This window comes from Convolutriloba macropyga, chromosome 7 (assembly GCF_964194025.1).
Source record: "Convolutriloba macropyga chromosome 7, txConMacr16.3, whole genome shotgun sequence".
In the NCBI taxonomy this organism is placed as follows: domain Eukaryota; kingdom Metazoa; phylum Xenacoelomorpha; order Acoela; family Convolutidae; genus Convolutriloba; species Convolutriloba macropyga.
The window spans coordinates 68514605-68537073 of record NC_134474.1 but is presented as its reverse complement, the minus strand read 5'-3'; the positions used below and the strand labels follow the sequence as shown (position 1 = coordinate 68537073).

Genomic DNA, 22469 nt, shown 5'->3' with positions numbered 1-22469 from the left:
TGGGTTGCTATTCTTTCAAGTGCTGTAGGTTACATACTTCCTAATCACAGAGCATAAAAAGAACAAGATTATATCAACAAAGGAACGCATTCTGATGTATCTTGTTGGTCCTTCAGGATCTGGGAAAACTGTTTTCATTAATGATATGCTACAAATGGAAACTTTTCAACCCTTGTTTGATCAAATTTTCTACTTTTATAAACACTTTCAGACAATTTACGATACAATGATGCAATCAATTGCAGGCATAGAATTCATTCAGGGTGTTGACTTTGAATTAATTGAGAACTTACCAACTGACGGCACAAAATATTCACTTATATTCGATAACTCATTAGACATTCTTTCCAAGTCGGAAAATTTCAACGAAATTGCGACAGCCGGTAGACATCGAAATTTAAATTGTGTTTACATCAAACATAATCTCTTCCACAAAAACCAAACTGGACGTGATGCCGAGCTTCAGACTACTCACATTGTTTTGTTCAAATCAACCAGATATGTGCAGCAAATTGATATATTGGGAAGACAACTGGGTCTGAGAAAACAACTAAAACAGTTGTATGATGACGCTACACAAGAACCATATGGGCATCTTATGATTGATTTGAGACCATCTACACCTGATTTGTTAAGATATTGTTCAAATGTAACTTCATTTCCTTCAGAATTCTTCGTACCGAACGGTCGTGCTCGTATTAAGGATATTAATGATGAACGCAAAGAACTATTATAATCTGATGCTCTTTTGGAATCTCAACAAGAAATTTCAACCAGCTCTCCTTCTACATTGTCCTAAAAAATTCATCAGATTTCTCTGTGAGTGTATTGTAAACTTGGTTGAAGGAAACCTCACATGAATAAGAAAAAATCAGTTCACTCGCTTCCAAAAACAACTTAGAAAGCTCACATCAAAATCAACAACCCTAAGTTCCAGAAGGTATATATTGGGCTCAAAAGCTGGAATAACTATATTAAGTTACATATATCAACCTTATATGAACAAATTTTCAACTTTTTTCAATGAGTGAGGTCAAAAAGTTTGTTCTTGTTCCGAAAGAACTGTGGGAGACCAAAAAAAGCAAACTATCGGAACCCTACAGCGAGATCTATAAAAAAGAAGAAACATTTTTCCCAGTTATCAAAAAAGCCAAAGAAGAACGTTCCGAAGAAACCAATCGTCCGCCTAAAGAACTTAAAACAGACCTGGAATTTCACTATAAGAACTATCCTGAGACATTGAAAACTTTAAAAGAAGTATACGAAAACAAACGGTTGAAATTCTCACTTTCCAATACAATTATTGTCGAGAACGTTGACACTGGATTTGACATAAAAACATTCCTTCATTCAATTAAACTGAAGAACGCTCCAGCTGATCCAAATTATTTCCTTATTCTTAAAGTTCTAAATCTGAGACCACATCTTAAAAAGAACTTTTTGAGGACACAGTATGGCTCAGACTGGTTCAATTACAGTTTCAGATAGAATCAAATTGTAGAAATTGGATAACAAGACGTTCTATCAACAACCTAACAAAAGCAAGTGGCAAGAAAGTTACAGAATTTTTACAATCAAAGGACTCTTATACGAAGTACAAAGGAATCAGACAAAAATTTCCCCGACTAAATGCGCATGCTCGCTACATTGATGAGATTTGGAGCTTGGACTTTGCACAAATGGATAAACTATCACAACGGAACCGAGGTATCAACTTTTTACTCGTTACTGTAGATTTTTTTCACGATGCCTGCGAGTAGTACCATTACGGAGAAAAGGAGCATAAGCCGTGAAAGCAGCTTTTATCAAAATTGTGTTAAAAGAAGAGCGAGCTCAATTTCCCAGCAAAAGTATGGCTAGATCAAGGAAAATATTTTTTTTGGAGATCTGGCCAATTTCTGCGAGGATTTGGGAATCAAATATTATCACACTGATAGTGAAAAAAAGTAACTTTTGGCGAGAGAGCTATACGAACCCTGAAAAAACTTAATTTACCGCTACCTGGAAGAAAACGACACATTATCCTACATCAAAGAACTCCAAATGTTCTTTGACATTATTAACTCAAGAATCAATCGGAAAATTGGGTTGGCGCCCAAAGATGTAGTGAATGCTGATTTTTTCACTGTCATATGCAAGCGAATGAAGCCACGAAAAAAAAACAAAGCCCAGGTTTCAAGTAGGAGATAAAGTTAGGTTGGCATTAGCAGAGAGCAAATTTCAAAAAAGGATATAAACCTTGCTATAGACATGAAATTTTCCTCGTTCAAAAAAAAAACTTTAGCACCCTGCCCAACATCTTTTGTTGATCAGAAAGGTGAAAAAATTGATTGAATCTTACAAACAAGAATTGTCAAAAGTTGCATAATCATTTTTTTTTATTAGTCGCGCTAGAAAATGGATGGTTACAATCTACCTTATTTTAAAGGAGTTCCTCCTCAGAGGGGGCGTGGCTTTGGAGCCGCGTGGCTAGAACAGTCGCTAGGACAACTCTTGCCATTCTCAAGAAATACGTTTTACCTGCAGCAAAAAAGTTGGACGAGAGGTAATCGAATCCACCATTCCTGAAATTGGCGGTGTTTTATCAGGACAGACTTCAATTAAAAAAGCAGTAAAGAACACTGCAATGTCAACAATACGGAAACAAGTTGGTGGTGGAACAAAAAAAAGAAGAACATTAGACTGAATATTACTCGACAAAAAATTCGGAGAGACTTTCTGAAGAACCTTGGCTAATGATTTTCCCAAACAAACGTCCCACAGAACAGTCAAACATCATGAATTCGTTTATCTAGAATTATATACAACGCTTCCTCTCAAGTTTACCCTCAAAATACAATGGCTTCGTTCACCAATTTTCCTCCCGACAAAATTGAACTGGATGGATTATGGGAATTAGCTTTAGTCGTATCCCGGTATATGTTATAACATTGAAGGAGGATTGATGACGTTTCACTATGATGAGAAATTGAAGCAAGTCTCATCAATTGAACCAGCAGTTTTTAACTCTATGAACGAATTTGCGAATAGTCTTACACATACACTCAAAAAAAGCACGGCATCCCAAAAACTTAGATCCTCAATTTTCTATCAACATCGACAAAAAAACCCGGAGGCTAACTTTTGAGGATCTCAAAATGTATCATTCAGCAAAAATTTGGCTGCTTACTTGGGTGTTGAAGCTGACATACCTGTTATGCCTTATTCGAAAGGATCATACAATACCAAGTCCTCGGCAAAGGCAGATCTCCCTTTTGATTTCACTGGAACACATACAGTTTTACTCTATTTGGATATAGTTGAACCCAATTCAGTTGGTGATGTGAAATGTCCTCTTCTACGCTCCTTCCCATTCAAACACCAAGACAACGATGAGATTTTTAAGAGATCTCAGATTCTGAGTTATCGCAGTTTCGGACACTTGAGATTCAGTTGTATGATGACGCTACACAAGAACCATATGGGCATCTTATGATTGATTTGAGACCATCTACACCTGATTTGTTAAGATATTGTTCAAATGTAACTTCATTTCCTTCAGAATTCTTCGTACCGAACGGTCGTGCTCGTATTAAGGATATTAATGATGAACGCAAAGAACTATTATAATCTGATGCTCTTTTGGAATCTCAACAAGAAATTTCAACCAGCTCTCCTTCTACATTGTCCTAAAAAATTCATCAGATTTCCCTGTGAGTGTATTGTAAACTTGGTTGAAGGAAACCTCACATGAATAAGAAAAAATCAGTTCACTCGCTTCCAAAAACAACTTAGAAAGCTCACATCAAAATCAACAACCCTAAGTTCCAGAAGGTATATATTGGGCTCAAAAGCTGGAATAACTATATTAAGTTACATATATCAACCTTATATGAACAAATTTTCAACTTTTTTCAATGAGTGAGGTCAAAAAGTTTGTTCTTGTTCCGAAAGAACTGTGGGAGACCAAAAAAAGCAAACTATCGGAACCCTACAGCGAGATCTATAAAAAAGAAGAAACATTTTTCCCAGTTATCAAAAAAGCCAAAGAAGAACGTTCCGAAGAAACCAATCGTCCGCCTAAAGAACTTAAAACAGACCTGGAATTTCACTATAAGAACTATCCTGAGACATTGAAAACTTTAAAAGAAGTATACGAAAACAAACGGTTGAAATTCTCACTTTCCAATACAATTATTGTCGAGAACGTTGACACTGGATTTGACATAAAAACATTCCTTCATTCAATTAAACTGAAGAACGCTCCAGCTGATCCAAATTATTTCCTTATTCTTAAAGTTCTAAATCTGAGACCACATCTGGTTAAAAAGAACTTTTTGAGGACACAGTATGGCTCAGACTGGTTCAATTACAGTTTCAGATAGAATTAAATTGTAGAAATTGTATAACAAGAGGTTCTATCAACAACCTAACAAAAGCAAGTGGCAAGAAAGTTACAGAATTTTTACAATCAAAGGACTCTTATACGAAGTACAAAGGAATCAGACAAAAATTTCCCCAACTAAATGCGCATGCTCGCTACATTGATGAGATTTGGAGCTTGGATTTTGCACAAATGGATAAACTATCACAACGGAACCGAGGTATCAACTTTTTACTCGTTACTGTAGATTTTTTTCACGATGCCTGCGAGTAGTACCATTACGGAGAAAAGGAGCATAAGCCGTGAAAGCAGCTTTTATCAAAATTGTGTTAAAAGAAGAGCGAGCTCAATTTCCCAGCAAAAGTATGGCTAGATCAAGGAAAATATTTTTTTTGGAGATCTGGCCAATTTCTGCGAGGATTTGGGAATCAAATATTATCACACTGATAGTGAAAAAAAAGTAACTTTTGGCGAGAGAGCTATACGAACCCTGAAAAAACTTAATTTACCGCTACCTGGAAGAAAACGACACATTATCCTACATCAAAGAACTCCAAATGTTCTTTGACATTATTAACTCAAGAATCAATCGGAAAATTGGGTTGGCGCCCAAAGATGTAGTGAATGCTGATTTTTTCACTCTCATATGCAAGCGAATGAAGCCACGAAAAAATACAAAGCCCAGGTTTCAAGTAGGAGATAAAGTTAGTTTGGCATTAGCAGAGAGCAAATTTCAAAAAAGGATATAAACCTTGCTATAGACATGAAATTTTCCTCGTTCAAAAAAAAAACTTTAGCACCCTGCCCAACATCTTTTGTTGATCAGAAAGGTGAAAAAATTGAGGGAATCTTACAAACAAGAATTGTCAAAAGTTGCATAATCATTTTTTTATTAGTCGCGCTAGAAAATGGATGGTTACAATCTACCTTATTTTAAAGGAGTTCCTCCTCAGAGGGGGAGTGGCTTTGGAGCCGCGTGGCTAGAACAGTCGCTAGGACAACTCTTGCCATTCTCAAGAAATACGTTTTACCTGCAGCAAAAAAGTTGGACGAGAGGTAATCGAATCCACCATTCCTGAAATTGGCGGTGTTTTATCAGGACAGACTTCAATTAAAAAAGCAGTAAAGAACACTGCAATGTCAACAATACGGAAACAAGTTGGTGGTGGAACAAAAAAAAAGAAGAACATTAGACTGAATACTACTCGACAAAAAATTCGGAGAGACTTTCTGAAGAACCTTGGCTAATGATTTTCCCAAACAAACGTCACACAGAACAGTCAAACATCATGAATTCGTTTATCTAGAATTATATACAACGCTTCCTCTCAAGTTTACCCTCAAAATACAATGGCTTCGTTCACCAATTTTCCTCCCGACAAAATTGAACTGCATGGATCATGGGAATTAGCTTTAGTCGTATCCCGGTATATGTTATAACATTGAAGGAGGATTGATGACGTTTCACTATGATGAGAAATTGAAGCAAGTCTCATCAATTGAACCAGCAGTTTTTAACTCTATGAACGAATTTGCGAATAGTCTTACACATACACTCATAAAAAGCACTTCATCCCAAAAACTTAGATCCTCAATTTTCTATCAACATCGACAAAAAAACCCGGAGGCTAACTTTTGAGGATCTCAAAATGTATCATTCAGCAAAAATTTGGCTGCTAACTTGGGTGTTGAAGCTGACATACCTGTTATGCCTTATTCGAAAGGATCATACAATACCAAGTCCTCGGCAACGGCAGATCTCCCTTTTGATTTTACTGGAACACATACAGTTTTACTCTATTTCGATATAGTTAAACCCAATTCAGTTGGTGATGTGAAATGTCCTCTTCTACGCTCCTTCCCATTCAAACACCAAGACAACGATGAGATTTTTAAGAGATCTCAGATTCTGAGTTATCGCAGTTTCGAACACTTGAGATTCCATAAAGTAATGAAATCGAACTTCCACAGTATACATGTAGAATTAAGAAACGCAGCTGGACACCTTGTTCTCTTCTTCCCTATTGGTCAAATTCAGCTAATCTTACTTTTCAAGAAAAAATCATAATCATTTACTTACTTATCATTATTAAAAATGATGATAAGTAAGGAAATAATAATATTTGCGTATTAAAAACGCAAATGAATTCCTTGTCTCACTCTATGCTAGACTTTTTTGGGAAAGTTCCAATTTTAGACCCGATTCTTTGGTCCAATGAACAACAAATATTTCCAACAAATTCCTTAGACGAGTCAACAATCAAATTTCAAATGCAAACTGATCGTAATATTTTTACTGACTTGCGATCTACTCGATTATTCATCAGAGAAAGGGTGATTGAAGGAGATCGAACACGTTTAGATAATGCCGAAGAAACATTATTGGTAAACAATGCTCTTCATTCTCTTTTCTCTAATTGCGAAGTCTATCCAAACAATGAACAAGTTCACAGTGCCAATTCTCTTTATACTCATCAAGCTTTTGTCTCTGCTGAAGGAAAGCTTATATCAATGCCAAGGATATCGATACGAGATTGAGCCAAACGATTTTACAAAAAGAGCTCTTACACATACTGTTTTCATAAAGGATAAAGATAATTTTACTTTTTACTATCCGTTATGGCCTATTTGCTTGTGAAAATTCACTTCTCTCAAAATTCAACCTCAGACTGAAATTGATCCGGTCATCTCCAGCGTTCTATATGATCGATACTGGTGGGTTGAACTCTGAGGCTATAATTTTGGGAGCTTGCCTTTTTACTAGACAGGTAGCAATCTCAGATAACTGGATGAGAAGTTTCAAAAGCAGACTGCTGCGAGAACCTGCCATATTTTACTATAAGGAAGATTTTCCAAAAACGTTTATCATTCCCGCTGGACAGAATCAGTTTATACAAGAAAAAATATTTTCCAACAAGCCAATTCGAATGATTGATATAGCTATGAATCTGAATAATGAGTTCAGTGGAACATACAACACGAATCCATTCCATGTTCGTAAATTTGTTCTTCGGCAAGTTAAAATTGTGCGTGGGAATCAAACTAAAGTTAACTTGAAAACGGAAAATCATGTGGCAGCTTATGCTGAAACAATGAAAGCACTCAATTTTGATGACGTCGGTCCTAACATGGATTTTGAAAATCATTTGCATTTATTTTTCGATCTTACTTCAACACAGTCGGCCAATGTGGACGCATGTTCCTGATGTAGATGGAGCAGGATTTCGCTTAGAGCTCTTCTTTGCTAACAATTTGACCAATACTGTAGAATTATTTGTTAGTGGTGAACGTATAAGTTCAATTGCAATTGATAAGGAGGAATCAGTTACTAAAAATGGATAATCAACAACTCATACATTTTGTCAACAGGTTCCCACACCTAAAGTTCAAATATCTTGGTTCCTTCCCTGCAGATCTTTGACTCAAAAATGTACCTACAAACACGTTTTGTATAATCAACGCAGATCCATCTACTCAACCGGGTTCGCACTGGATTTTGCTAGCCAATAAAAATGGAAAGTTGTTCTACGGTGATTCGATGGGAGAATTTTTGGAAGAATATGGCATCAGGACAAATGCAAACTTTGGTTCGTTAGTACAGGAAAAACTCCGAGATTCAGATTTGTGTGGTTTATATGCTATTTATTTCGCTCATGTATTATTTTCTAAAGTCTCGTCTAAATAGTTAAATGATTTTCATATATTGAAGTTCTTTGCTGATGTCTTGTAAGTTTTGAAAACCAAAATTTTTAATTTTTTAAACATTAATCCGTAAAATGACGCAAATGTTTTTCAAAACTTTTTTAAAAACAATTGTAAATTTTGTAATTAATTATTTGTATGTATATTTGTATCTATTTCAGCTATTTTGTACAATGATTTTTTTTTTCAATTTGTAAGGTAAAGAGTGAATTAAAAAAGATATGAAACGAAAGAAGGCTAAAAATTTACAAAATCTAAAGAAGATGAGTTATATATCTAATGGAGTAGTGTGAATTCCGTCTTCGCAGACTTTACGCTTGGGAGGAAAGTATGACAGTCCCACTTTTTTGAGTTCATATGTGCATACTTTTGTCGACTACGCAAAATCCTCGGTTCGTTGAGTATACTCGCTCCTCATCAAACAATACTTTTATGTATTTGGCTAAAGGTTCCTCGATATTGTTTTTGTTGAGCCCCTTACTGGATAATTTTACAGTATCTGATTGCTCGTCGTAGCAGCAATAAGTTTTTGAGCACAAAGCAATCATTTCTGAGCATCTAAATTCTTCTTTGAACAAGCCTGGGGTTCTCTTGTCAAAATTCGCGTGCTTGTTGCACTGCAGTCGCTCTGTCTCATCCAGTACCAAAATGATTGCATTTCTGGTTGAAAGATTTGGTCAAGTTTTTCCTCACTAAGCGCCATGTACAGGCTGTCGGTATCCATTTCAATGAGTTCGTACTTTTTTTTGTTGCAGAAAGTGGAGAAGAAATTGTACTTGAGTTGCAACATTGTAAGTTTAGCGTACTGCAGAATAACAAGACCAACTATCAATGGTTCTTTATGTATGATACGTGTCTTGTTTAACTCCACTTCAAAAAACTCTTCTGGCAGCTCATTTAGGGTCTTGAAAAATATTTTGTTGATAAACTTATCAATTTGCGGTCCCTTGTCATATTTTGCGGTCGTATGCCGGCTAGGATCCATTATATGATACCCGTATGAACTGTTTCTAATCAACTTCATGGTTTCAGCAACGACAGTTGACTCTTTGTTTCGGTCTCGTTCGCGGCGTGCGTCGAGAACGTTTGGCACAAAGCACTGCAAGCAGCTGCGGGGAGTGTTTTGTAGGAACCAAAAAACGACTCTTAAGCTCGACTCTTAAGCTTGGAACTAGAAATAAGCATTTTTCGAGGTTTTGATAATAACTTGTGTCGCTCAGCAAATTCTTTCATATGGTCCCCAATGTCCTCTCGTCCAACTTCACAATTCTTAAAAATAGGAGGAAAGTCTTTAAAGTAAGGGTACAAGTGCTCTGAGACTTCGAGGCTGCAATCAACCACACCAAACAAATCTCCTCGTTTTATTTTTTCAATAAGACCATTCTTGGAAAGGGATTGTTGAAATGGATATTTCTTTTTGACGAACTCTTTTACTCCATTTATGTTTTCCCTCCTCCCCTTTTTCCACTGACACTCCCAAATTTCAACAACCGTGTATCCTAAACTCTGCAGATCTTCTCTCCGATCACTATCTCATTCCCGTGTCTTTAATCCGTTCTCTATATCTTCAAATAACAGCGGCTTCTCTTCTTGACAACGACAAAAGTGAAAGTAGCATCCCATTGCCTCAAACACTGTGTTGCAATGAGAGCAGAAGCCATCGACGAGATAAGTTCTAATTATTTTCTGTTTTTTGTGACTGAGCTATGACTGTATTAAACATTCGGGACGAGGGCTCTGCAAGTAATCGATTACTTGCTGCTCAAACACACTCCTCCAATTCCTTTTTGGTTGAAACTTGGCAGTGTCGCCGTTGAACTCCCATTTTGTGTAGATGGCATCTCTTTTGTCATGGAAAAAGGGTAAAGTTGAATCGCATCAATGCCCACAATAGTCTTGCACACATTTTCGGACTTTCTAATCTTCGTTTCGCCGACTTTTGCATATCGGGTGAAGATCATCGAGGGTCCTCCCGTCACCCAATTTCTGTTATAGTCATCATATTCCTTGTCTTGCTCGCAGAATGAAAAAAAAATGCAGCATCTGTTGATGAATGCAGAATTCTGTTTGCAAAGTTGGGAAGCGTATAGCCCAGTTTCAACATATCAATTTGTTTTGGGTGGTAGAATTGAATCATCTTTGTCATTGCATCAAGAGTGGGCACGACGTATTTGTTGTTATACCATCTGAGAAAATCACGAAATGTGTTCATGTTCTCCTTTTCCCAAAAGTTTTGAAGTTCTCGATAGTTTTTCTCTGCATTTTTGGGAACTGCTTTTAATTTCAGCCTTTTTACCGCTTCCTCTTCTTCAATTCCCCTTTTTTGCAATCCATGGACTTATCGTAATCGACTGACAAGACGTTATGGTTTTTCAACTTACTCCAGAAACTTCCAATTGGTGGTAGTTGGGTCTCATTCAACTTTTCAGCACTGTAAAACACTCATAAGGGAAACAACCCTTCTCTTCACTGGCTCCATACGCTTTCAGCAAATTATCAAGAGTTGTAGCTCCTCCCAGGAAGTTCAAAATGTCGAGAAATTGCAAGCCCGGAAATTTTATTCCAATGTATTTGTTCCCCGTACGAATCACCTTGGGAACAACATTTCTCTCTGTGAGTAAATGTAGCAAAAGATGTTCTTTGATCAAACTTAAGTCGTACCGCAAGCTGATGAAACCAAACACGGGGATTGTACTGTAGTAACTCTCCAAATCTTGTCTCAAACTCGATAGAAATTTACGCTCTCTTCGGTCTTCAGTAGATTTAGAATCTTCTTCATCCTCCTCGCCAGTTTCTGCTTCATGAGTGACGAGTTCCTCATTCTCTCGCACGGGAACTGTGTCTCGAGGGAGCCAATACTTTTGTTCAAGTCGGAAAATGAAGTTTTGCAATTTTTCCTTCATAAGGATTCCACTTTTCTGCGATATCAGCTCAAGGTTAGACACAAAATCTTGAATTAATTGGTTCGGATCTGAGTTGCAAAGATAAATGGTCTCTTCAAGAAGGTTAGAAGATATTGACACACTAATGGGAACATGTTTGCCAATCCAAGAAGTCAATTCGGTGTTGTTGAGAGTCATGTCAGTAACTGTTCGTGACTCAAAATCGAAAACAATTTAGTGGAAAAATTTTCTCAGTTCTGCTGGAACCAAAATATTAACGTCCTCCAGTCGATCGAAAACAGTCTCTGACATCTGATAAGCTCCTGAGGGATACCTATGTTGTGTGTTTTCGGAACAATTCCTCAAATGGACCAACAAATTGTTTGATCTATCGAAAAACTGATTGCATACATAGCACCGGAAAGTTCAGCAAACATTTCAGATTGTTCATCGAAGAAAATAGAGTAAATTTGAATATTTAAACAAGAACAGGAATATCATCTTCATGTATTCTGGGAAAGGTTTCCTCATCTCTCCTTGTCGCTGAGAGGAAATTCTGCATCAATTTCAACGTGTTTTGCTGTAGCTCATCGCTGCCATGTATTTCGTAGGACAGTGCACGGAACATACACAAGTTGTCTTGGTAGGGCTTTTTGTTGCAGTCAGATACAAAACACTTGACGTAACCGTTCCTGAGCGAAATAGATGGAATATTTTGAGTTATACAGCCTACAGGAACACCACTGAAGAGAAATACAAAGAAGTTGAAATTTGTAACACAATAAAAGTTCCATTTCGTGTCTGGACGCTGATTAATAAGATTGAGTAGAAAATCTTCACTTCTAAATTTTGATTTGATAAAACTGAGATCTGAGTCATCAGAGAGAACAACGGGATTCAACGAATACGGGTTTGTTATCTGCTGCGTAATAGTAATATGCACACTCTGCAGCACGAATCCAAACGAAATATTGATTTTAGCTAAGCTGGGTAAGTCGTTGTAAACAAAATCCAATTTGTTGATCACTGTTTCGTGGCTGAGTTCGACTAATTTGAAGTTATGCACTTTCTTTGTAGACAATTCAATCTTTGAGTCTTGTAAAAAGTGTTGAACCGTTTGAAGTTCACTATGAAGAGTCTCCATAGATAGTTAAGTCAACGTCATCGTAAGCCACTGGAACAGAATGCTGGTGATTGTTTCGTTTATGATGAAGAAGTTGATAATATGTGGAGAGCGATGAATTGCAGCTGCTGCATGAAAACTTCTTCTTTTGATTGAGAGATGGTGCATGTTTCGAAGCAACGTGACGCTGCAGTTTCTCGTCGTCCGGTAATGACTGGGAGCGTTTTGGGCAAGCTCTCGCGTGAAGCTTTTGATGTCTACTCCTATTGGATTTCAAAATAAACCTCAACGCAACAATTGCAAAGTTCTTTTTGGTCCGACATTCGATGCATCTCTGAAACTAAATCGTAATATCAGAAGTGAGCAGGGAGGAAAAAAAATGTTAAGTGGAAGATGCGAAGAAATGAATATTTTTCAGAAGTTGTAAAGATTATTGTACTCAACTGCATTCAAATCTGTAAATCAGAAAAAAGAAAAAGACGGAAATGAAAAGTTCTTTGTTGAATGTGACGTAATTATGACGACATATTGACGTAATTGTGACGACAGAATGACGTAATTGTGACGTTATTATGACCTAATTATGACAACTCTTTGAAGTAAATGTGGATAACTATTATGTAATCGTACTGTTAGGAGCAATTGTGACGATAATATAGTGACTAATTGTCTAATCACGTGAGAATTTTAGACCCATTAAACAGATGACACAGTAAATTTGTTATTGGGTATTCATCAGATTTCACAAAGCACTAGACAAAATTAATGGGATCACGTGAGAGACTTCTTTATTAAAATAAACCTTTTGAAACTTGTAAGGTTCTGAAATTAAGCAATTGTGGGAATAGTGGGGTAAATTAGAACAATTTAGGAAAAATTTGAGTTAGTTTCTTAGAATTTTTGGTAATTTGTTGAGATATGCTGATAAAACTGGGTATTGTGAGCTCAAACTGATTAATTTTTGCTAAGAATTGTGTATATTTTGGCCAGAATTGGGTATTTTTTTATACGAATTGGGTATTATTTGCCACGAATTGGGTAAATTTTGGTAAGAATTGGGAAATTTTTGACAAAAATTGTTTACTTTGGCAAGAGTTGGGTATTAATTACAACGATTTGAGTATTTTTTGGCAATAATTGGGTAATTTTTGGCAATAATTGGGTATTTTTTTGCAATAATTGGGTATTTTAGGCGAAAATTAGGTTTTTTTGCCAGGAATTGGGTATTTTTTGGCAATAATTGCGTATTTTTTGCAATAATTGGGTAATTTTTGGTGGGAATTGGGTGTTTTTCTCAAAAAATTGGAACAAAATACGTATATCAGCAAAAAATTGTGTAAATTCTAGTAAAAATTGACTGAATTGAAATGAAAAATGACAAAATCGTATTTTCATTACGTAAATGAATGAAAGTTATAATTGTGAAAACTTTGCGCGAATGATTGAAATGAGAAAATGATGAAAAGCAAAAGTTCTGCAGATGAATTTTATTAAGAAGATAAGGTTAATTGAACTGCATTAGAGCGGCAAACTGGATGCATTTCCCTGGGGTAATAAAGATAATTACCCCTGGGTAATTACGATAAGATGACAGGTTTATTGCTCTCAATTTTGTTAGGTACGCCTTTGGAAAATTGATGAAAATAGGCTATACGTAACTTTTATACATAGGTACGTCTTTTTGCACCCCCCAGCTCTGCTTAGCTACTACTACTTATACTTTTCAGATGCAATTGACCAATACTCAAAAATTCCTACTCTGTGTATGTTCGAAATAGAAAATGGACCCAAGGTATTTAATTTTTTTAGACATGTAGATTTGAAATCAAGTAATTACACGTTCTAGTTGTCAGGATTAAGCAAAATGTCTTGTAGGACATCAAGTAAAAACCTTATGCTATTAAAAACATATTGAATTTATCGAAGCTCCTGTTAACGACCGTCAAGCTATTGGTTTGGTAGAAAGACAATCAAGTAAAGCAAAAAACAGTGCAGATTGTGAAGATTGCTTCGAAGCGCATTGTGCAGAGCAATACCGCTATCAGAACGCGCAGTACAAGTAAATTTGGCTCGCAAAGTACACCGGAAACGTCGCTTGAAGAAAAACTTTGAAGAACTGTACGAGGTACTAGCAACAGGGTAGCCCAACCACATACACAATTAAAGAAATCAGAAACACGACCGTGTTTGCCCTTAATGGCGCTATTGCAAAGTTTGAGATACAGCAAGAGCGTCAGACTCCTGTAAAGGTATATGTTGACAGTCGCGGACCACGCAATTGCACAAAATTGGTCGCAAAAGGCACTCAAAGCCATATCAAAAAGCCTTCGCGAAAGCTGGAAGGGGACAAGAAGATGAAGCACAGACGACGGGACCCAGGCAGCGGCGTAGCTTATTCTTGTTCACGCGCGATGCGGGGGCGTATTCCAAAAATGTCTAACTTTCTGCCCTGAAGAACCAGCACGGAATGGCTCACCCGGATTCACAAAGCCAGCTCGTCATTCCATCCCCAAATGCATCAACTTCCGCGTTACAACAGGTTCCGCCTACGATGAGTACAGCACCGCGAAGCAAACGCTCTTCTGATATAAATTGCCGTAGCCCAAAATACAATGGCTTCGACAACTCCTCCCCAGATTCGGAGGTTACAACACCCCCAAAGAAACCAAGCATGGCAAGTAACGCAAAATTTTCCAGCCAACCAACGTGTCGGTGGTGGGATCGGTGCAATCAACTTTAGAATAAAGTCCGGATGATGAAAATATATCACCATTTATCGGCACTTTCTCCCCTCCCGATCCGCTAGATTGAGCATTAGCAGATCAGAGGACTCCAACACTTGAACGTGATATTAAAACTTTCCAGTTTCAATTGCACCCAACTGATTTTTTGAAAATTTGCAAGTATATATTGAATATAGATTACCACAAGAGTTCGAAAATCTAAGGAAATCAAGGGTCGATTTCTTTGGTCCATCATATCGAAAAATGTTTCAAAAATGAAATTTTTTAATATTCTCACTCCTTTTGTCTGGTTTCAACACATTCCAGTTTCATCTGCATCCAACTGACTTTTTTGAAAAATTTGAAGTATATATTGAACATAGATTACTACAAGAGTTCGAAAACCTAGGTTGGGGGTCGTTTTGTTTGTTCCATCATATAGAAAGAATGGTTAAAAATAAACTTTTTTGTTATTTTCACTACTTTTTTGCTTTCAACACTTTGCAGTTTCACTTGCATGCAACTGACTTTTTTTCAAAAATTGCAAAAATAATTTGAAAGTAGATTAAAGCAAAAGTTCAAAAACTTAGGTTGGAGGTCGATAATTTGCTCCATCATAAAGAAAAAATGGTTTAAAAATAAATTTTTTTGATATTCTCACTAGTTTTGTCTGCTTTCAACACTTTCCAGTTTCATCTGTATCCAACTGATTTTTTTGAAAAATTGCAAGTATAATTTGAAAGTAGATTACTACAAGAGTTCGAAAACCTAGGTTGGGGGGTCGTTTTGTTTGCTCCATCATATAGAAAGAATGGTTAAAAATAATTTTTTTTGATATTCTCACTACTTTTGTCTGCTTTCAACACTTTCCAGTTTCATCTGCATCCAACTACTTTATTGAAATTAATATAGATACTTCAGCCCACAACAAAATCTCACATAATTTAACGCTTTTTAGCGTTGACACCCAGGCCTGGGGTCGAAAAGCGGTGAATTATTTTTTTTCACCGCATTCACCGCATTCACAGCTTTCACCGCATTTCTTACATTAATTTGCCATAATAGTCTATGCGGTGAATTTTTGTAAGAAATGCGGTGAAAAGCGGTGAATTATTTTTTTTCACCGCATTCACCGCAATCACCGCATTTCTTTCGAAAATTCACCGCATTCACCGCATTTCTTACGAAAATTTACCCAAAAACCTCGACCCGGGATGTTTTCTATCGGTCAGAACGAAACGTATTTAGAATTAGTGATTGCGATATAAAACTATCACAACCGAGCAAAGCATCAGCACTCACTCAGATTACATTTTTTTTCGTTTCGGCTCTGTGCGATTTCTAAGCAAATTTAAAGTAACGTGCGCATCGTATTTTAATACATGGAAACTATTGTAAGTGAAATGCTAAATGCATAGTCATTCAGAAGGAAAAACTATATATTCTTAATCTCTGCTAGACTGGTCTGAAACGACTGCCATTTTTGGTGACGTCACAACAAATAGACGTATCAAAATAGAGAACTTTCAACCGATCTAATTGGTTGAGAAATGTAAAATAATACAAATTGGGCGTTCAATTAATCTAATTTCAAAATAATGTAACTCCAGATTCTATGCTTTACCGCATTTGGGAATGACTTGTGGAACAAGGAAATGAATGAGCGCCCGTGGGACTTGATAACAATCTCTCACAAACAAACGTGATATTAGATTACATGCCAAAATACATACCACCAAAATACATATTTCTGAGCATACTTTATGCTAATGTTCCTTTCATATTTTAAAACCTGGAGAGAAAGTTTGTTGAGAGCTTGCATGATGGCGCAGTCAACCAATAGGAAAACAGTATTAAAATTTTCTCAATTCTTATTGGCCAGCAATAAATTTCGTTATTTTGACATGTTTTGTCATTTTCACTGGTGGAGCCGTCGTCACTATCGCCAAGCGTGACCAAACGAAATCAGTTAGCAATCTAATGGTGAAGCAGCGTAGAATTCGGAGGGAGGCAATCAGGTTTTAATCAGGGCTGTCTAGTTATCAGATCACTATTGGTTTGGGAAACAGCCGCATCTGAACGAGGGCTAGTGGCGGGGTATCAACTCTTTGAAAGAAAGTAAAAACAGAGAAACAATTCATATTACGAAGGGTCTCATAATACGCTTTTGAATCACAAATTGAATTGAAAAGCATAATTTAAAAAAGAAATGACATGCGGCCAGGAATCGGAATGATCAACAAAGTCTATGGAGATGAAATTAAGGAAAATTGAGCGCGTTATCATAAAGTTTATGTCGAAACAATTGTTCGCTCAAGCACAGCTTTCATTTGCGTTTTGATGCCGAGCAACTTGGTCATTTTTCGTGTACATCGTGAGTGGATGAACAATGTTCCTTCCAAAAAAGTTTATCTATATGCTTGGTTTTCTGGTGTCCACAGAACGAAACCTCAATTTCAATGCGTTGCGTCTTTCGCATTATAGCCCCCATGAAATTATAGCCCCCTCTCCATTATGGTATAATTACCATGATTGGGGCTATAGGTTATCTGATCATTAAGCTGGGGGGCTATAATGGGAAAGACCCGATGCGTTTGTGTCCTGCTTAAAAGTTTATCTATATGCTTGGTTTTCTGGTGTCCACAGAACGAAACCTCAATTTCAATGCGTTGCGTCTTTCGCATTATAGCCCCCATGAAATTATAGCCCCCATGAAATTAAAAGTTTATCTATATGCTTGGTTTTCTGGTGTCCACAGAACGAAACCTCAATTTCAATGCGTTGCGTCTTTCGCATTATAGCCCCCATGAAATTATAGCCCCCTCTCCATTATGGTATAATTACCATGATTGGGGCTATAGGTTATCTGATCATTAAGCTGGGGGGCTATAATGGGAAAGACCCGATGCGTTTGTGTCCTGCTTTGGTGCGTTTCCCGTGTTTTTAGGTGGTGGTAGGAAGTTTTGGAGCATGCAATCAGCTCCACAATTATTTTTCATCTGGTGAAACTGGCGGAGGGGGGGGGGAGGTACTGCCGTTGAATTATAGTTTAGAAACCTTGATCTGTGCAATCTAGAAGCCTTTATTGCTCGGGGGGCTACAAATTATCTTCTAGCATGCTGTGAGGGCAGAAAAAAATTCACGAGGGTTTTTAAAAGTCAAATAGCATGTCAAATGTATTGCTTTAGAAGTTGAACAGTCTATGAGTCAATATTGCCTCAAACCGAAAACCAGCGGGAAAATCTCGTTTTCACAGAAACTCGTATTTTCACGTAATTCGTTTCACGAAACAAGTTTCCCCTATTTAACTTCGAGAAGATAGGGAAAAATGAAGCTAATTTTCCTTGAATCAGTCTATTTCTTTGTTTTCGTGTTGGCACTTTCAAGTACGATGGGTAAGTTTTTGGTTCGTTTTTAGTTTTTAGTGTATTTGTCAGAATAGCTGTGACACCCAAGGTTGAGTCGATCTCGATTGAGGTACAAACACTTGTTTATCAACAAGGAATGACCCATTTTTGGGCGATAGAAGCAACCTCATCCCCCCACAACTTTTAAAAACACCCCCCCCCCCCCCGTTGACGAACCCCCCATTTCGATAGGATGAATCGGGGCTATAATTTCGGGTCTTTACCAGTATAGCCAATCCACATACCCCCTTCCCCTCAGTGTTCATACAACCTATAACCATCCCCCCCCCTCCTTGGGGTGGTAAATTTCCCTTGGTTGCGAGACAGTCTACACAGTTCCAACATGTCCGTTTCAGTTTTCGGTGAAGATGAGTCGGAGGTATATGTTGAGAGACGTGGCACATCGCAAGGAAACAACCCGACGCCTATAGGCAAGAGGTGTAATTGGGAGACACTTAGTAAGTTCAACTGTTCGTTTATTATACACAAAATCATTATTTTGCGGAAATTTGCTTCAACCCGGACTTCGGTCGCAGTGGGTTTCAGCGCTGTACAATTGATTTTCAATTGTAACCATTACTGTAGCAGACAAATAGCAGTATAAATACTTTTGCCAGTCTGCCCAGAGTCGATTAAGAAACATCCCAGTCTGTTTTTTTGCTTCGCAGCATCATTTACATTATTGGTTAAAACTGCACAGAATGTTTCACATCAGACTGTACATATGAAGAACTAACAGACTGTACATAGCAAATTTTGAAAATTTCGAATGACTGATATCATGCATGAAATTTTCAACGTGGCGATACCCGGAGCTGCATTCTAGCTTAACTTGTACATACTACACTACAATTAACTGACACATCGACTTCCACCGACTTCCGCCGACCTCCGCCGACTTCCGACATCCGCCGACTTCCACCGACCTCCGCCGACTTCCACCGACTTCCGACCTCCGCCGACTTCCACCGACTTCCGACCTCCGCCGACTTCCACCGACCTCCGCCGACTTCCACCGACTTCCGACCTCCGCCGACTTCCACCGACCTCCGCCGACTTCCACCGACTTCCGACCTCCGCCGACTTCCACCGACCTCCGCCGACTTCCACCGACTTCCGACCTCCGCCGACTTCCACCGACTTCCACCGACCTCCGCCGACCTCCGCCGACTTCCACCGACTTCCACCGACCTCCGCCGACTTCCACCGACCTCCGCCGACCTCCGCCGACTTCCGACCTCCGCCGACTTCCACCGACCTCCGCCGACTTCCGACCTCCGCCGACCTCCACCGACCTCCGCCGTTTCTACCTGATTGATGTGAATGCACCAGTGTATTTATGTTAACCCTTTTCCAGTGTTTGAATCGTAGACTCAATGGTCTTCATATGTTGTGTATTTCAGATTTGATTGAGACTTGTAATAGAAATTTGTGTTTGTTGAACTGACTTTGATTTGATTGAATTGTGTATCAAGAAGATGGAACAGGTTGTTATTACGGTTGAGTTACACGAGTCGATTATGAAATGCAGGCAGGAACTTATGTTTGTAGTTGCGGATCCGGAAGAGAAGTCGTGCCATGGAATTCTAACAGTCAGGAAGGTGTTCGATATCGATAACAAACGAATGGATCTTGTACGCAATTTGCGCAAAAGACGGGCACCTGATGCGAGTACTGTAGTGAATGAACGCAAGGGGAGGCGATTTGAATGCGGGATTTGTGCGTATGAATCTCGTGCGCAGTATATCACTGCAAAGCACGTTGCCCGCGTTCACCAGAAAAGCATCAGGCCTACGAAATGTGATCTATGCCAATTCAAAACTATCTATTCTGCGAATTTAAAGAGACATCATCAAAGGGTTCATAATTCTGTTAATTTGAGATTGAGGTGTGAGTCGAAGTCAAAGTCGTCGGGGTCGGGGTCGAAGTCGTCGGGATCAAAGTCGGGGCCAAAGTCGTCGGGATCAAAGTCGGGGTCAAAGTCGTCGGGATCAAAGTCGGGGTCAACAAGCGTAAAGTCATCTACAAAATCATCATCATCTTCAGTTGTTCACTTGAATTAGTTGTTGCATTGCGTTTAGTCTTCATTGTTTATAGTTTGACGGATACTTGTTTTTTACTTCTTTGTTTTACTTTAGTTTGTTTACTAGATTACGTGGTTACTTTCGTTGTAATCGCCATTAACCGTTGCTTATTCTAATTGCTCATAAATCGCGCTCTTAATGATCTTCTCTTATTCTCTTTTTCTAATGTTGTTCTAATTTGCTTATCATTTATCGCATTTGGATCGGGATCGACCATATTTAACAGGGAGGAACTGTTCCATTTAATCACGTTATACACGATTAAATGGAACATTTAATCCATTTTTACTTTTACTTCCATTTTTACTGTTCCATTTTTACTTCTTTGTTTTACTTTAGTTTGTTTACTGGATTACGTGGTTACTTTCGTTGTAATCGCCATTAACCGTTGCTTATTCTAATTGCTCATAAATCGCGCTCTTAATGATCTTCTCCTATTCTCTTATTCTAATGTTGTTCTAATTTGCTTATCATTTATCGCATTTGGATCGGGATCGACCATATTTAACAGGGAGGAACTGTTCCATTTAATCATGTTATACACGTGATCAAAATTTAGTGCTCATAACGTACTCCCTCACTCGTGTTAGTTATACCATAAGGGGGGGGGGTAATTTTGTGGGGGGAAAGGTAGTGGGGGGTATAACGGGAAACACACCTTAAGCTAACAAAAACAAAGATTAATATAATTTGAATGATAGAATTGGATATTCAAGTTTAAGTAAAAATGAAACAGTTCCAACAGGGTCCAGAAGCAATATTACTGTCGTCAAAAGAAGAAAGTAACGATTTAAACAGCAAACCTAGTCAGTCAATATGCTTCTCATAGCTGCTAGTCAAACTGGAAAGCCCAAGCTTTCTTTTTTCGAAGATTTCGCCCTTGCCGGAGCTGCTGCAATAATCTCAAAGACAGCTGCTGCTCCCATCGAAAGAGTCAAATTGCTTTTACAGAACCAAGATGAGATGGTCAAAGCTGGAAGTTATTGATTGTGTCTTATCAAGTTATTGATTGTGTCTTTTGTGTCTTATGAAGATTGTGTCAATAATCTTCAATTCTTACGTTTCTTTTACCGATTCAAACTTGCGTTCGCGTTGAGATAGTTTGTATGTGTTTAATCAATAAACTGAATCGAATACACACACGTATTGTGGTGCTGACGGCTGGTTAGTGGTAATAACTTACATGGTTATAACAACTTCACGATTGAGCCTTGCAGACGTGCGTATTTATAACCGCGTCTGATTTATAACTAGTTTGACTTAACTAAATAGACTTTATTACACCAGCGCAAGAGTTACCAAAGGTGTGCATTTTGCAAGTTTGAGCTGCAAAGTTATAATTTATATCTAATCATTTATTAATTGAACGGAAAATTTTGAACGGCCGCCGCTAAAATTGAACGGAAATTTCCGTTTTATTAATTGATCGACCCGCTAAAAATTTTAAAATTTATATACCGAATTTACAATATCATTTACCGAATTTGTCGAAATATCATCTTTAAAACGTAATAATTCGAATGAAAATTTTGAACCGCTGAAATTGTCGAGTTAGGGAGGTTATTGATTGTGTCTGGAAGTTATTGATTGCGTTATTGATTGTGTCTGTCTTATGAAGTTATTGAAGTTATTGATTGTGTCTGGAAGTTATTGATTCCGTTATTGATTGTATTAGATACTTTCCAACGCAAACTCTTAATTTTGCGATTTAAGCTCTCTTCAAACCCAACAAAAAAGATCCTTACGTAGTCAACTTCAGTAAAAACATTGCTAGCGGTGACTTCGGCATGTACGATACATTGAAGAGAACGCCAACTTGGGAGAACTTCTTGGGAGAGAACGCCAATTTATTGCTGTCCTTCTGCTTGGGATACGGTGTGACGGTGACTGCAGGACTCATAGATACCCCATAGATACCATTAGACGACATCTGGACAATGATGATGATGACATCTGGACAAGCTGTCAAGTATAAGCGATCAATTGACTGTGCGATGAAGATTATGAAGAATGAAGGATTCATGTCCATGATGAAGGGAGCCGGAGCTATCATTTTGAGGGGAGTGGCTGGGGCTGGTGTATTGGCTGGTTTTGATCAATTCAATTAGTCTGGAGAAAATGAGCTGAAAGTCGTTAGCCGGAGCGAGCGATCTCATCGTAGCACAATTATCAATAGAATTAACTG

General features: G+C 37.9%; 1 protein-coding gene across 2 annotated transcripts in view; it reads left to right on the top strand.

The window, feature by feature from the left end:
- Positions 1-22469, top strand: part of LOC142342487 (uncharacterized) — a 109364-nt gene that overhangs the window by 45692 nt on the left and 41203 nt on the right. Inside the window, exons 1-2 of one of the 2 annotated variants that reach the window (XM_075393831.1) lie at positions 18011-18188; positions 18557-18658. The exons of the other annotated variant lie outside the window; for it this stretch is intronic. Coding sequence (XP_075249946.1) covers positions 18122-18188; positions 18557-18658 — 169 coding nt within the window. The 5' untranslated portion in view covers positions 18011-18121. Of the gene's footprint in view, positions 1-18010; positions 18189-18556; positions 18659-22469 lie in introns of those variants that run through there. 2 annotated transcript variants of the gene reach the window in all.